The 17221-nt window shown below is 37.3% G+C and overlaps 2 protein-coding genes across 2 annotated transcripts in view; one reads left to right on the forward strand and one right to left on the reverse strand.

Annotated features, from left to right (window-relative positions):
• PPME1 (protein phosphatase methylesterase 1) overlaps positions 1 to 17221 on the forward strand; it is an 88021-nt gene that overhangs the window by 31788 nt on the left and 39012 nt on the right. The window contains exons 2-3 of the mRNA XM_055320679.1: positions 12665 to 12758; positions 13306 to 13398. Of these exons, the coding sequence (XP_055176654.1) occupies positions 12665 to 12758; positions 13306 to 13398 (187 nt within the window). The remainder of the gene's footprint in view (positions 1 to 12664; positions 12759 to 13305; positions 13399 to 17221) is intronic.
• Positions 5660 to 6040, reverse strand: LOC129506563 (cytochrome c oxidase subunit 6A1, mitochondrial-like). Its single transcript, XM_055320345.1, is given in 1 exon segment — positions 5660 to 6040. A coding segment is annotated over 1 exon segment (381 nt).

Genomic DNA, 17221 nt, shown 5'->3' on the forward strand with positions numbered 1-17221 from the left:
TATCAAGCCCTGGACTTGTGTTTGTTGAGATATTTTTGATGACTGCTTCAGTTTCCTTGCTGGTTATGAGTCTGTTCAGGTTTTTTATTTCTTCCTGTTTCAGTTTTGGTAGTTTATTCCTCTCTAGGAATGCATCCATTTCATCCAGATTGCCTGATTTGTTGGCATATAGTTGCTCATAATATGTTCTAATTGTTTGTATTTCTTTGGTTTTGGTTGTGATCGCTCCTGTTTCATTCATAATTTTATTTATTTGAGTCTTTTCTCTTTCTTTTTGATAAGTCTGGCCAGTGGTTTATCAATCTTTTTAGTTCTTTCAAAGAACTAGCTCCTAGTTTCCGTTGATCTTTTCTACTCTAATTTTGGTTTCTATTTCATTGACTTCTGCTCTAATCTTTGTTAATTCTTTTCTACTTGCTTTAGGCTTTATTTACTCTTCCTTCTCCAGCTCCTTTAGGTATAAAGTTAGATTGTGTATTTGAGACCTTTGTTTCCTGAGAAAGGCTTGTATTGCTACATACTTCCCTCTTAGCACTGCCTTTGCTCCATCCAAAGGTTTTGAACATGTGTTTCCATGATTTTTTTAAAAGATTGTATTCATTTATTCATGAGAGAGGCAGAGACACAGGCCGAGGGAGAAGCAGGCTCCATGCAGGGAATCTGATGTGGGACTCGATCCCAGGTCTCCAGGATCACGTCCCGGGCTGAAGGTGGCACTAAACCGCTGAGCCACCCAGGTTGCCCCCATTATTATTTTTTAATTCTTCTTTAATTTCATGGTTGACCTGTTCATTCTTTAGTAGGATGCTCTTTAACCTCCATATATTCGAGTTCTTTCCAAATTTCCTCTTGTGACTGAGTTCCAGTTCAAAGCATTGTGGTCTAAAAATATGCAGAGAATGATCCTAGTGTTTGGTACAGGTTGAGACCTGATTTGTGACCCAGTATGTGATCTATCCTGGAGAATGTTCCATGTATACTCAAGAAGAATGTATTTTTTTTTGCTTCAGGATGGAATGTTCTGAATATATCTGTGAAATTCATCTGGTCCAGTGTGTCATTCAAAGCCTTTGTTTCCTTGTTAATCTTCTGCTAAGATGATCTGTCCATTGCAGTGAGTGGGGTGTTAAAGCCCCCTACTATTGTATTATTATCAATGTGTTTCTTTAATTTTGTTATTAATTAGTTTATATAATTGGCTGCTTCCATGTTGGGGGCATAAATATTTACAATTGTTATATTTTCTTGTTGGAGAGACATTAAATTATTAATTATTTTTGTAGGGCTGGTTTAGTGATCACAAATTTTTTTAGTTTCTGTTTGTCCTGGAAACTTTTTATCTTTCCGTCTATTTTGAAGGACAACCTGGCTGGATAAAGTATTCTTGGCTGCATATTTTTTCTCATTTAACACCTTAAATATATGATGCCAGGCTTTTCTGGCCTGCCAGGTCTCTGTGGGTAGGTCTCCTGCCAGTCAAATGTTTCTACCCTTGTAGGTTACAGACCTCTTGTTCTGAGCTGCTTTTAGGATTTTTCTCATTGTCTCTGAGATTTTCATGTTTTAGTATTATGTGTGCCTCCTAGAGTTGAATGCCTGTTTCCTTCACCATATTAGGGAAGTTCTTCACTATAATTTGCTCCAATATACCTTCTGCTCCCCACCCACCTCTCTTTCCTCTTCTTATGGGATCCCAATTATTCTAATATTGTTTAGCTTTATGGTATCACTTATCTCTCAGATTCTCCCCTTGTGATCCAGTGGTTGTTTATCTCTTTTTTTGGCTTCTTTATTATCCATAATTTTGTCTTCTAGATCACTAATTCTCTCTTCTGCCTCATTTATCCTAGCAGTTAGAGCCTCCGTTTTTTATTGCATCTCATTAATAGCCTTTTTTATTTTGACTTGATGAAATTTTAGTTAGTTCTTTTATTTTTCCAGAAAAGAATCCTCTAATGTCTTCTATGCTTTTTTCAGGCCTACCTAGTATCTTTATAATCCTTATTCTGAACTCTAGTTCCAACATCTTACTTAGGTCCATATCGATTAGGTCCCTGGGTGTCAGTACTACTTCTTGTTTTTTTGTTTTCTTTTTTTTAAATTTATTTATTCATGAGAGACACGCAGAGAGAGATAGGCAGAGGGAGAAGCAGGCCCCATGCAGGGAGCCCGACGTGGGACTCGATCCCGGGTCTCTAGCATCATGCCCTGGACTGAAGGTGGTGCTAAACCGCTGAGCCACCGGGGCTGCCCATTGTTCTCTTTTTTGAGGTGAGTTTTTCTGTCTTGTCATTCTATCCAGAAAAGAATAGATGAATGAGAGAGCAAAATACTAAAATGGCAACAGTGATCCTGGAGAAATATATACTAAACAAATCAGAAGAGACCCAAAACTGAAAATAAATAAAACTTAAAAAAAAAGAGAGAATATAATCAGACAGGTGGATAGGACAGAGCAATACACTGGATCCTGTATGCATTTTGGTCTGTTTGTTAGAAAACTAGATCCCCAAATTTTAAAGATGAAAAACTTATGTATGTACAAAAATAAAATTAAATACAATGAATGGACAGAATGTAAATGTAAAAATGAAAATTAAGAGACCAAAAAAAAAAAAAAAGAGAGAGACCAAAAAAATACATAAACAGACAAGTGAGCGGAACAGAGTGATATACTATATCCTGAGTGTATTTTTGAATGAACTGAAACTACATTTCAGAATTGTAAAGAAAGAAAAATATATGTACACAAAATAAAATTAAATACATTGAAAAGATAGAATGCAACTGTAAAGATGAAAAAAAAATTTTTAAAGATTTTATTTATTCATAAGAGACACACAGACAGAGACATAGAGGGAGAAGTAGGCTCCCTGCAGGGATCCTGATTCGGGACTTGATCCCAGAACCTCAGGGTCACTACTTGAGCCAAATGCAGATGCTCAACCAATGAGCCAACTAGGCATCCCTGTAAAGAGGAAATTTTAAAAATACTTTCACAACAACAAAGAGAAGAGAGATAGAGATAAAGAATATGATCAGACAGGTGAAGAGAACAGAACCATACACTAGATTCTGGGTGTATTTTTGTCTGTTTGTTAGAAGAAACGTATCCCAAGATTGTGGAGAAAGAAAAACTTGAAAAAAAAAGAAAAAAAAAAGAAAAAGAAAAAAAGAAAACTTGTTATATCCAAAAATAAAATTAAATACAGTGAAAGGGTAGAATGTAACTGTAAAAATGAATTCATAAATTCTTTGAAAAAGGAAAAAGAAAAAATTAAAATTGAAAGACTAAAGAATTGTGGGAAATAACCCGTGAATTCTATATACTATTTTCCCCTGACGCTGGCATTTTGCAATTCTTTATGATCCATATACTTGGTTTTAGCCTATTTTCTTTCTAATCTTCTGGGGGTGGGGCCTGTTGGACTGATTCTCAGGTGTCTTTGCCCCAGGCAGAATTGCACTGCCCTTACCAGGGGGCCAGGTAAAGTAATTTGCTCAGGACTGCTCTATGTGGCTTTTGTTCCCTGAAGTCTTTCTTGCAGCTTTAGAGGCTGAGAATGATGGGACGCCTCCTGTGGTTGAGCACCTCCTTTGGCCCAGGGTGTAATCCTGGAGACCCTGGATGAGTCCCACATTGGGCTCCCTGCATGGAGCCTGCTTCTCCCTCTGCCTGTGTCTCTGCCTCTCACGAATAAATACAATCTTGGGGGGGAAAAATATATATATATATAGGCTGAGAATGAAAATGGTGGCCCTCCAATCTCCAGCCCAGAGCTGGAAGCTCATGGTTCCTCAGTGTGCCCTCACGGAAAAGCAGTCAATCACTTCTGTGTCCCTGGTCTCCCTCTGCACTCTACCCACCCAGCCTGTGATTAAGCATTTGTATTTCAGGCACAGGACCCACTTCTAGTCTCCAAACCTTGCAGACTGCTGAGGCTGGCACCCATACCAGGGTGGGGGGCCTTGTGGTGGTTCTGCTGCTTGTTGGGGCCCCTGCTCAGAGAGTGGTTGCCCATCCCCGCAGTGGTTTGTGGTTTATGGTAACCCCTAACTGAGAGCCTACTCCTGGGTTCGCTGATTGCAACCAGTTTCCCCGCTCTGATGCTTGGGGAACTCTGCTGCACTCAGGCACCCCTGTTCTTTCTGTGACCCCAAGGATCCTGAGACCACACTGTCCCACCTAGGATTCTGCCCCTACTTCACTGCCTGAGCACCTTTCAGGCAGGGACATCCCTCACTGGAGCAAACTTCTAAAGGTTCCAGTGTTGTGCTCCACTGCTGTATCACTTTCTGGTACTGGCTGCCAGAGGCTCCTGACCCCTGTGGTCTGTCTTCCCATATATCACCTTGCATTCACTTCTCTGCACCTCCTACCTTGCAGAAAGTAGTCGCTTTTCTATTTGTAAAGTTGCAGCTGTTCTTTTCTTAGATCTCTGGTTGAGTTTGCAGGTGTTCAGATTGATTTGATAGCTATCTAGCTGCGTTTCTGGGACCAGATGAAACTAAGGTCTCCTACTTCTCCACCATCTTGGACTCTTCCTGTACTCATTCTGTTGCCTTTCTGTATAGTTTGAGCACCTATGCAAGTATCCATAGAAAAGATATTATTTAGTTTTGCCTGTTTTGGAACTTTGTTGTTAATAGAATCATACTGCACTTACTCTTCTATGCTTCAAATGTATTTTTGAAATTCACGCATGTTACTGCATATAATTTTAGCATATACATTTCTTCTGTTGTGGCATGTTCAGTTATCTAAAGATATCTCAATATATATATTCTAGTGGTGTTGGATTTTAGTTTGCTTGTTATTCTTTGGTTTTATGCAGATGGTTCTGTGAACATCTTTTTATGTGTATCTTAGTGCCTTTCTGCAGATGTGTTGATGTAAAATGAAACTACTAAAGAACACACACAGTGGATGACAGTTCATCCAATTTAGATCCTTATCAATACCTAGTAATGTCTGGCTTCATATTTTGTCAACATAATGGGTGTGAAATTATATATTACTGTGACTTAAAATATTATGTCTCTAAAACATAAATAAAAAATAAAACAAAATTTTGTCTCTGACTCTGAATGAAATTGGGAACCTTTTCATTTATGAGCTATTTGTGCTTGCTTTTTTGTGAAATGTCTGCTATATCTTATGCCTATAAAAAGTTCTTATAAAACAGTTATAGTTTAATAAAAAGCTATGTAAACAAAGTAAAAGACAGTCATTCTGGAAAAAAGTAAGAGGACACAGAAGAAAATGTAATCAATATACTATGTGGCTCAGCTGTGAACAGTATTTCTACTATAACATTTCTGAAGTTCATTTTATGTGCCTATTTGTAATCATTTTTTCAAAGCTTACAGTTGAAGAAATTGAAGCAGAGATTGATTTGCTAATGATCACAAATCTTCCAGTCACTAGAAATGATTAATTTAAATAGAAGTTTAAACTAAGACAACCTATATACAGCTGTAATGTAAAAAGTGTATATAGGGATTTTCCCCCCTTGGACTAATCTAAATTATTTATTAGCTATCTCATGCTATAAGAAAAGGGATAGAAGATCAGTATACTGGTCAGCTGGTCATCATTTGATACAAGTAAGGAAGGTGAGCTTAAGGTGCCATATACTTTTCTGGTCTGTGTGCAGAGTCATGGGTCCAAACCAGTAACGTGGTCCCCACTGGGTTGTGGTCCCAATTCTCTTTGTTCATTTTCATAGCTGGTCAGAAATGGATTCATGTGAGAATTATGGAATAGAGTATGATTACCATCTCCCCAGGAAAAGGGCTTGGACCTGATGTGGAGATGAGGGTAGGCCATCCTACCCCAGAACTTGGGTCTCTGATACTCTCCATGATGTAGCTTTAGGAAGACATCCAGTATGCTCATTCCCACGCTGGGGAGTGTTACATAATAGATGAGGGCCTCCCAGATTTGATTTGAGCTCTCTTCACTCTACATGGACCACCCCAGCTATTCCTGGGACTGACCAAGCAGCCCAGAAACCCAAAACTGAGCCACCACTGCCATTTTCAACCTGCACCAAAACTGTATATAGTTTTAATGAAAAGTTTTAGTTTTGACAAAGTCCAACTCCTGAGTTTTCTCTTTAGCTCTACTTTTGGTGGTGTAGCTAAGAAATTGTTGCCTATGGACACCTGGGTAGCTCTGCGGTTGAGCATCTGCCTTTGGCTCAGGGCGTGATCCTGGAGTCCCGGGATTGAGTCCCACATCAGGCTTCCTGCTTGGAGCCTGCTTCTCCCTCTGACTATGTCTCTGCCTTTCTCTCTCTCTCTCTCTCTCTCTCTCTCTCTCTCTGTCTCTCATGAATAAAATAAAATCTTAAAAAAAAGAAAAAGAAATTGTTGCCTAATCAAAGATCGTAAAGATTTACTCCTGTATTTTCTTCTCAAAGTTTAATAGTTTTAGCTCTTACATTTAGGTTTATGATCCACTATGATTTAATTATGTAGTGTGTGGGGGGGGGGGTCCAGATTCATATTACATATGAATACTCAGTTGTCCTAATAGCATTGGTTGGAAAGACTATTCTTTCCCCAGTGAATTGTCTTGGCCCTTTTGTTGCAAATCTATGGACTATAAATGTTAGTTTATTTCTGGACCTTCAGTTCTATTTGACCTATCTATATGTCTACTCTCATGCTTATACCACAGTCTTGATTAGTGTAGTTTTGTAGTGTTCCATTTCCTTTTACTGGAAACCTCAGGATTCAGTAAGGAAGATTCTATTTATTAGCTTCAGCCTGATGATGATGATGATGATGATGATGATGATGATAAACTTACCGAGACACCAAGCTAAGTGCTTTATGCCCATTAGCTAATTTCTTACTGTCAACAGTTAATCATTAATATGTTGGGCCCTGGAATCCCGTGGCGCAGTGTTTGGCGCCTGCCCAGGGCGTGATCCTGGACACCCAGGATCGAATCCCACGTCGGGCTCCCGGTGCATGGAGCCTGCTTCTCCCTCTGCCTGTGTCTCTGCCTCTCTCTCTCTCTCTCTCTCTCTCTCTCTCTGTGTGTGTGTGACTATCATAAATTAAAAAAAATTTTTTTTTAAAAATATGTTGGGCCCTGAGAGTGTATCAGTGAACAAATGAAGAACATTTTTGCTCTTGTGGATCTCACATCAGTAGCAAATTAGGTGGAATGATTAAGATAATAACAAATAGAAGAGTAAACTAATTTTAGGAAATGATTAATTCTGTGATAAAAATAGAACAGGTTAATTTGAGAGTAACCAAGAGAGAAGGCTACTTTAATCCTCATTACATCCCCTATTAAATTGGCATTATGACCCCTTCTGACATGAAGAAACTCAGGCATAGAGAAGTTAAGTGACTTGCCCAAGGTCACACAATTAATAAAGGCAGAACTGGGTCATGAAAAGGAACTTTTGGTGTGTAGCAAATGGAAAACTAATTTAGGTTTAGGAAGTTTTAAGGAAGTAGAATCTCCTCATAATTTTCTTCCTTTTCGTATTTTTTGCCTTTCTGCTGGAAATAAGTAGTTATGGTCAAGGTATAGGCCAAGGGTTCTTATTTAGGAGTCATACATGAGCTTCTTGAAGCCAGTGCAATTATGTGCAAAATATGCGCATGCACTTGTTTCTAGAGTGAGGGTTTATAGCGTTCATCAGATTCTGAATGGAGTGTGTGACAGTAGCAAAGATTCTATAAACACACTTGATTCACATGGTTTAAGTAGAAGCTCTATTTTCTCTGTATCTCCCATTGCACCACTTTGTTCTTTGTCTGCCAAACTCTTCCCTCTCGTAGTAAGAGGTGGCAAGAAATTAAACATTTATTGTGTTGGGTTTGAAATAAACTTTATTCTGACATCAAAAATTCTGTGTACTTATACTTCTCAGAGTAGTTTTGGTTTTTTTGGTTTTTTACAATTTGTTGGACTTAATAATTCATCTCTCTGTTCAAAAGTTTAGAATTGACTTGGATTCTATCAGTCATCTTCCATGTCTTGAACATTCCTGAAATTTGTTGATTGCCTTTTTGAAAGGTCTTTCTATATTTTCCTTTTTAATTCTATTGCCAGTTAGACTCCCATCTTCTTCTAACCAGGTTATTTCAGCAACATTTTTCCCCAGAAGCAAGTCCATCTTGGAGCTTTCACCACATTGACTTTTCTAAGATACTTTAATCTGAATCATCCGAACTCTTTCAGACTCTTGGGACTCTAACATGCAAATAACAGAAAAAAGAACATATATTCCCCCACTCTATTATATCTGATATCATTCTTTCTCCATGATCTGCTTTAATTGTATTAGCTTCTTTTTTTCAAAACTATTGTACTTATTTCCACCTTGTTGGAATTAGCTATTTTTGTTTGCTTTTTATGGGTGTTACCTATGACAGGCACCATACTGGGTTCTTATTTGTGCCCTTCTCCCTGCCTGACAGGTCTTCCTTACCCTTTCCTGTTTCTCTCAGTCCAAATTCTGTCTGTCCTTCAATGCCTAACTTAACTGTTATTTTTTTCTTTGAAGCCTCTTTTTATTTCTCAAGCTATGGGATCCCTGGGTGGCGCAGCGGTTTAGCGCCTACCTTTGGCCCAGGGCGCGATCCTGGAGACCCAGGATCGAATCCCACGTCGGGCTCCTGGTGCATGGAGCCTGCTTCTCCCTCTGCCTGTGTCTCTGCCTCTCTCTCTCTCTCTCTCACTGTGTGCCTATCATAAATAAATAAAAATTTAAAAAAAAATTATTTCTCAAGCTATAAGTGATCTTTTTTTTTTTTTTTAAGTAATCTTTATATTCCTCCTTTGAACATTCACAGCACTTTAGCTATACCTCTTAGGGCATTTAACTCCACCTTATGTTAGATATTCACATATTTAACATGAGCTTCTTGAGAGCAGAGGCATTGTATCACTAGTTTTATAATTACCCCTGCATCTCCTATCACCCTACCTCAGTTCCAGCCTAATACATATAATAGGTTCTTGGTGAATAAACCCTCACTTTTAAAGTATAACTTAACCTTGGGGTGGCCCATTCAGTTAAACGTCCAACTCTTGATTTTGGCTGAGGTCATGATCTCACCATCGTGAGATGGAGTTCCAAGTCCTTCTGCTCACTGGGTGTGGAGCCTGCTTAAGATTCTCTCTCTCCTTCTACCCCCCACACCTGCATACTCCCACCCTCTCTTTCTTTCTCTTAAAAAAAAATTATGAAGGATAAATTAACCTTGCTTTTGAGAATTCTTTTCATTACTTTAAAATTATTCTATTATGACTCCATGGAGAAAAAAATCAGTAATTTATTTAAAAAACTATAACTAAATAGCCTATATAAGCTGTAATGACTATAAAATAGGTAAGCATAAAACTATAAAAAGCAAACCATTTTTAAAAAGAACTAGAACTACATCCCTAAAATACGGAGTATTCTTTCCAACTAGAATATAAAGATTAATGTGAGATCCTTACTATCTATTTCCCGTCTAACATTGATTGCAAAATTACCTGGACACAATTGTAGAGTATATAACCAATTACGTTTTCAAAGGAATATCCCAGAAAAATGTCTCTGGGAATAGGAGCAACCTTTGGAGGTATAGATTATTGGTTCTTTAACCAGATGGTAATTAATCATATGTTGGTATACCTTGGGTAGTCCCTAGAACTTTTTTTAAATGAAGGGAATTAGAAATGGAGGGTGTTCTCATAGGAATAATTTCTATTATACAAACTAATTTTTCTTTAACTGGTAATTTTTTCTGGTGCCCGACCAACTTGGAAAGTTTCTGTGGCCTTGGCAAAGACTCTCTGAAAAGGAAATTTCTGATAATATATTCTAAAGCCTTATTACTTCTCAGAAGCATAAATGAAAGAGTGAGAGAGAAAAACAGGATCTGAGAATTAATATACCATGGGGGTAAAGAGCAGAGACTTTGAAGAGTGATGGAACTGGATTTGAATTCTGTCACTGCCACTTAGTAGTTGTATAACCTTGCATAAGTTACTTCATATCTCTAAATCTGTTATCTGTGAAATAAGGATAAAAATAACTTGAAGTTTTGTGAGGATTAAATGGAATCATGCCTATAAATTACTTGGCAGAGTGATTCACTGTTGTGGCACAGTAAATGTTAGATACTATTACTGTGATGACATCCTAGGTCCAGACATAAAAAATTCACCCATAGATTCTTAGAATCCATTATAACATGTTTGACATGCCATGTGTGGTTGTTATACTCAAATTAGTATATGCATAGGTGGATTTGCGAGTGACTGATGAGTCAGTAGAATTAAGAATTCTACTTTTAGTTTTCCAGTAGGAATTCAAGTGCAACCAGCAAACCAGAAAAAATAAGTCTAAGCTGAAGTTGAAGTTTATTTCTCTATAGGCAGTTTTTCTATCAGAAGATAGGATTTTACCTGTTCACTGAGCAACTACTAAATGCCAGATGTGTTAGATTCCTTTAAAAGGAATTTTTTGGGGGGGCACCTGGGTGACCTAATCAGTTAAGTGCCTGACTCTTGGTTTCAGCCCATGTTGTGATCTCAGAGTCATGAGATTGGCCCCGAGTCAAGCCTCCCACTGAGAGTGAAGCCTGCTTAAGATTCTCTCCCTCTTCCTCTGCCCCTCCCCACACATGTGTGCATGCTCTCTTGCTCTCTCTCTAAAAAGAAAAAAAAAGAAAAGAAACAGTATATTATTTTATTCAGTTGCTATAATCCAAGGCAGAAAGAATTTAAATAATTCGAATTTGCTCAAATCCATACTGTAACTGGTAGGGATTTGCAGGGAACTATAGGTAAATGGTAGGAACTCTGAGGAATTTGAACTCTTCTCTCATTCCACATCATTTCCTTTAGCTTTGTATTCCTAGCATCCCTCTTTCATCTTGGGGAACTTTAAAAATTATCGGTGCCTATGCCACACTTCAAGCCTTTTAAAGCAATTTCTAGAAGGGAAATCCAAGCATCAGTATTTTTAAAAACTCCTTAAATGATTATTGTTACATGGGTTGAGAACTATTGATATGTTCAATGCGTTTTGACTGTTGAAAGAATACAAACCTAATGGTGCAGTTGCTCCATTGTAATTCCAGTAATTATAGTCAACTATAGAGTGCTTTTGTACTAACTTAAGTCTTTAAAGGGGGCTTTGTATATATTCTCCATTTGCCCCCATGGCATATATAGGACAATATCTGGCAGGAGGTAACTTTTTGTTGCTGACAGAATTCTGAATTCCTTCCATTATTGAAGAGAATAGATATGGAAATAGGGTAAGGTTCAGGGTTCCTTTCTTGTGTCTCATCCAAGGTTAAAGACATAGATTGTAAATAGATATTTATTGGTTATTTTTAGAATAATTTTATTTTTTTGAAATAATTCATGGTTCAAAAATAAAACAGTAGAAAGGGATAAACATTGAGAATTGTCCATCTGCCAATCATAGTTCCCATCCCAGGATATATCAAATGTTATATTGGTATTCTTCCAGAGATACTCTAAACATTTATAAGCAATTATATTTACACATACTTCCTATTTTTACCCAAATAGTAGTATGTCCATTATGTTTGTTTACTTAACAGTGTATCTTTTTTTTTTAAGATTTTAAAATTTATTTATTCACAAGAGACACAGAGAGCAAGCAAGACAGAGACACAGGCAGAGGGAGAAGCAGGCTCCATGCACAGAGCCTGATGTGGGACTAGATCCTGGGACTCCAGGATCACGCCCTGGGCTGAAGGCAGGTACTCAACCGCTAAGCCACCCAGGCATCCCATTTTTATTTTAAGTTTTATTTATTCATGAGAGATACAGAGAGAGGCAGAGACATAGGCAGAGGGAGAACCAGGCTCCCCAAAAGGAGCCTGATGTGAGACTCTGTCTGAAGACCCCGGGATTAAGCCCTGAGCCCAAGGCAGATGCTCAAACACTGAACCACCCAGGTGTCCTGACTTAACAGTCTATCTTACCCACATACAAAGAATGTTATCAGCATATAATTGCTTCCATCTTTTTATAACTAAATATTATTTCTCTATGTACCACAACTTATTTTCATCTATTAGCTGTTGGTGATCAGTTGTTTCTAATTTTTCTCTATTATAAACAATGCTACATTGAATAGATAAGTCATTTCACTTCTGCATGAGCATATCTTTAGATAAATTCCTAGAAATTCAAAGTATTGCCAGTTTGGCTCTTATGAAGGTTGTGTATTGATGGGTTGGGAAATAATGAAAAAGCATGAAATAATATGAGGATTAAAGGTATAAAGAAGGAAGAGTGACCAAAAATGATTATACCGGAATGATATTAAAATGGCTTGACAGGATAGGAATGAAGCTGGTAGCCAAGAACAAGGAGAGAGAACCAACAGGTTTTGTGGTGTATATACATGGAATATATTTGGAATTAAAATATACTAATGAATTTCCTAAAATCCTAACATTTTTACTCTTAAGTCTTGAACTTTTTAAAACACATTTTTAATGTGATGCTCTCTTTATGAAAACTCCTCATTCTTTAAGAGAAAATACCCTTGCAATTTTCATTTCATGTTTATATTTAGCATTTGTTGATCAAGATTTTAATGTTTTCATGCATAACTATTTTTTACTTGAACTCTTTCTCTTTTTTTTCCTTCAGCCCTGGAAGAAAACGAGACTTTTCCCCTGTTTCTTGGAGTCAGTACTTTGAATCCATGGAAGATGTAGAAGTAGAGAATGAAACTGGCAAGGATATATCCTTTGCAAAATGGCTTATTCTTTAGCAAACTTATAATACTAAGAAGACATGTATAGTTTCTGAAATGTTCTTTAGTCCTGCTATTTATTTCATTTTTATTCTCCATCTGTTCTGTGTACAGCATGGAATTTAACCTATAAGTCTATGCCAGTATCTTACTTGGATATAATTGTCTAATGCACGGGGAGAGGATTAAGAATTAAATTCCTGACACTGATATCTCTTTTAAGGAGGTTTTATGAGTCAGGTGAGTTGAATCAGTTTAGCATCTAGAAATTAGGACTATGTCCTCATTAGGGCAACAGGGAATCTTTTTTTTTTCCCCCATTGATACTGGCTCCATGCTTCAAAAACAGGTTTGGTGTTTCAGAAACTTCTATTTAAGTGTCTCTTGAGTTTGGAAGTCTGCAGCTTTACATAGAGCCTGGTACTGCCTGAGGTTCCCCCCCCCCCCTGAGGTTTTTAATCAATATTATTATGATTAAAATATCAAAAACATAAGTGAGCAAAAGCTTAGATATATTATCTTTAACTATTCATACACTTTTCGAGTTTACAAGAGTGGGTCAGAGGGTCCCGTCCTACTCCTTCTGCATGGAGGAGGCCATTCTGCCCTTTCCTGGGCTGTGTTCACAGTAAGTAAGAAGTTGATAATAGAAGCTGATGTTAGCACAACCATTGTTTACTTCTGGATAAATTTGACTAACCTAACTCTTCCTTCTATGTTCACTCATATAGCCTGATATAAGAAAGTTAGGGATGTGGGTTGATTATGAATATTTTTAATGGGAGGCCCAAGATCACCTGCTCTTTAAAGTTCTTAACTGGGGTGAGCTTTAGTGCATGAATTGTTCAAACATTTTATAAAATGTTCTCTATATATTGCAATGGGGTGAGGGAGATAGGATTTGTTCCTGGTTGAACGTGGGTATTAAGGATTTGTTCCTGGTTGAACATGGATATTTAATTAAGTAATAGATAAGCAGAAATATTCTATTCAGGTGCTTTAGATAGAGATAATGTCTATCCTTTATTTGTCTCCTTCATAGAGCCCAGTGTAGTACTTTATACATGGAGATGTTACAAAAATATTTGGTAAATTTTTCTTCTCTTTTAAACTAATGCTTTATATTTTAATGATATTAGTGAGCTACTGGAAAATAAACAATATTTAGTTGATGATACCCTGGTCTATAGTAGAGGATGTATGTCTATGTGAATGCTACCAGTTCTAGATCTTCCTGATTTTCTTGACTCTGTACAAGGAGAGATGCTGGTAAGGAAAAAACTAGCAATGTTCCTATTGAATATGAAATTGTCATCTCTTTTTATGTGTATCAAGCAGACGCACAAACTTCCTCTATTTACCACTAGGAAGTCTGAGGGACAGAAAATGGGGGCAAGCAGGAATTCAGTACAAGATAATTGGATCTAGATGACTATGGAATTGAGGAGGGCTCTGAACATATTATATTCCTGGCATCAGATTTATTGGGAATAGTTCTCAACATGTAGGCACTTATTCATCTTATTGAATTATTAAATGATTTGATTCCTATCTTGTTTTCTACTTCCTTTCTCTTGACTTTAGGATATAACTATTTGATTTGCTCTTAAGTGCCAGGCTCCTTCATCTCCCTACACCTGTATTGTCCAATGTAATGCAAAATCATATATGTAAATTTTTTGCCACATAGGGTAATTTTAAATCTAGTAGAGACATAAAATAGGTAAAAATAAACAGATTAAGATTATTTTTAATAATATATTTTTATTTAACCCATGGTACCCAAAGTAGTATCATTTCAATAGGTAATCAGTATAAAAATTACTATTGAGATATTTCACTTTATTTTTTATACTGTCTTTGAAATTCAGTGTGTATTATAGGTAGTCACAACACATCTCAGTTTGGACTAGCCACATCTCAAGTCCTTAATAGCATCACTTTGGTCACTTACATTCTTCACCTCGCTTGTGAGGTGAAGACCATGTCTAGTTATGCCTGCCACATAATTGTATGCTCAAGGAATGTTTCTTGAATGAACAAGTGACAGCATCACATGCCTGTTCCTAATGTAGCAACTATAGTAGTAAGTATACTCTAGTTGCCCTGAACTAAGGTCAGAGCCACCAGAAATGGTTTATGTACTATAACTTGGCTGACGCGGTTATTGGGCAGCTAACATGCTGGAGACATGGAGGGGAAGAAATGTGTGACTGTGGAGAGGAAATAAGCACCATCTTAATTGGTGTGTCACATTCGTATAACTGAGTTGAAACTTGCTAGGGATAGTAACCCCAGGCTGTACCTCATAAGAAATTTGGCAAAAAGTAATGTTTGGATAGGAAGAGCTTTATTCCAAGGATAGTATGTAATGGGTCACAAAATTTTGTAAAATTTTGCTGAGAATTAGCTACAAAAGCCTGAGGTAGTCTTGCTGTATTCTTTGAACTTTTAATCAGCTCCCTAGCACTCTAGTACAAAATCAGAGCTAATGTTACCTATTTGAGTGTTCAGAGTCCTTAAAGATGAGGGATCTGCATTGAGCTAAAACAGATTTCCCATGAAACAACTATTGTTTAAAAAAAAAAAAAGGGCAGCCTGGGTGGCTCAGCAGTTTAGTGCCACCTTCAGCCCGGGGCCTGATCCTGGAGACCCAGGATTTTTTTTTTTTAATTTTTATTTATTTATGATAGTCACAGAGAGAGAGAGGGAGAGAGGCAGAGACATAGGCAGAGGGAGAAGCTGGCTCCATGCACCGGGAGCCCGATGTGGGACTCGATCCTGGATCTCCAGGATCACGCCCTGGGCCAAAGGCAGGCGCTAAACCACTGCGCCACCCAGGGATCCCGAGACCCAGGATTGAGTCCCACGTCGGGCTCCCTGCACGGGGCCTTCTTTTCCCTCTGCCTGTGTCTTTGCCTCTGTGTGTATTTGTCTCTCATGAATAAATAAATAAAATCTTAAAAAAAAAAAAAAGAAACAGCTATTGTTTTTGACATTAAGGAAAGGAACAATGAAGTAGGAGTTGGAAGATGTGATTTTTAGTCCCCGTTTTACTGTACTGATAATATATCCTTGAGGAAGCTACTTAAGCCCTGGAACAAGCCATGTAAGCCTTTACTCCTCAAATACAGTCTTCTTACACTTGAAGTTTTCTTTGAAAACTATGTAAAATAATAGAATATGAAAACTAAATTTTAAACTCGTACAAATATTGTAAGTGGTTTGTTGACATATATTGATATTAAATATTTTTATCTCATAGAAACAATGAAATAACATGGAAAGTGACTGGCATAGAGAAGGTAGTTGATAAATAGCTGCTGATGTTATTAAATGTGTCATTGTAGAGGAAATCTCTAGTTCTTTTTTTACCAAAGTATAGTCTACAGATTACAAATTCCATGAGATATTAATGAAATAGGGTTTTTGTGATTAAGTGAGTTTAAGAAATATAATATGTAATATCCTTCTCTGATCTCTAAGAAATTCACCATGTATCAGTATGTTATTAAACCCTTTAGGATGTTCTTCTACTTCTACTTCATGCAGCTGTCTTCCAAATGTATTTGATGACTCAATTCCTTTTTTCTAAAACATCTATTACCATCCCATACTTTGTGAAAGTCTTTTATAGATAGATCATTATATCCCAATTGTTTACCTGGTTTACTTGTATAATCAAGGAAATGACCTACCACTCAGCTTAATAGCTTGGACTTTTGCTCATTAAATTTACTTGCCCTTTTTTTATTGTTGTTATTCCTCACAGTGTGCCAGCCCACTGAATGAGTTTCTATGTTACAGTGCTTTGAAAATAAAAATGGCTACATAAAAGTTAGTGCTCTGGCAATTGACTTGACTCCAGAGGTTATATTTTTCATAAGCACTAGAAAATGATCCAGAAAGCAGCCATGGCAAACAGCAGGAATAAGCCCTAGCACCTTATGGTCACGAGAGGCAGAATTTCCCTCAGACATCCATCTAGATGATAGTTGGTAAAATACGGTAGTAAAATAGAAACAAAAAGGCACTAGCATAGCAGGAGGACAAGTATACTGACAGCCAAAGGAAGAGATGAACAACTTGGATTGATATTTATGAATGCTAAATCATGAAATTCTTGAGGGCAGGAACTGTGCCTTATCCATTCTTAATATGACAGCACACAGGGCCTGTCCTGGAGTTGGTGCTCAATAGTTATAACTTGAATAAGTTAACACTGACCTTGAACAATTAGCAAAGGATAAATTTTGTTCATTGTTTCCTGTTTGACAAAGCAGAAAAGATGTAATCATTCTAAAGCCTTTATCAAATGTCAGCAAGTCATTTACGTATGACTGATACACAAAGAAGTTATATAACATGCTTAGAAAAATCCCAGACACAAGATAGGCAAGACCAAAGGACATGAACAGACAGTTCATGGAGAACAAACAACATGAGAAAGT

This window comes from Nyctereutes procyonoides, unplaced genomic scaffold (genome assembly GCF_905146905.1).
Source record: "Nyctereutes procyonoides isolate TBG_1078 unplaced genomic scaffold, NYPRO_anot_genome, whole genome shotgun sequence".
NCBI classification, from domain to species: Eukaryota; Metazoa; Chordata; class Mammalia; order Carnivora; family Canidae; genus Nyctereutes; species Nyctereutes procyonoides.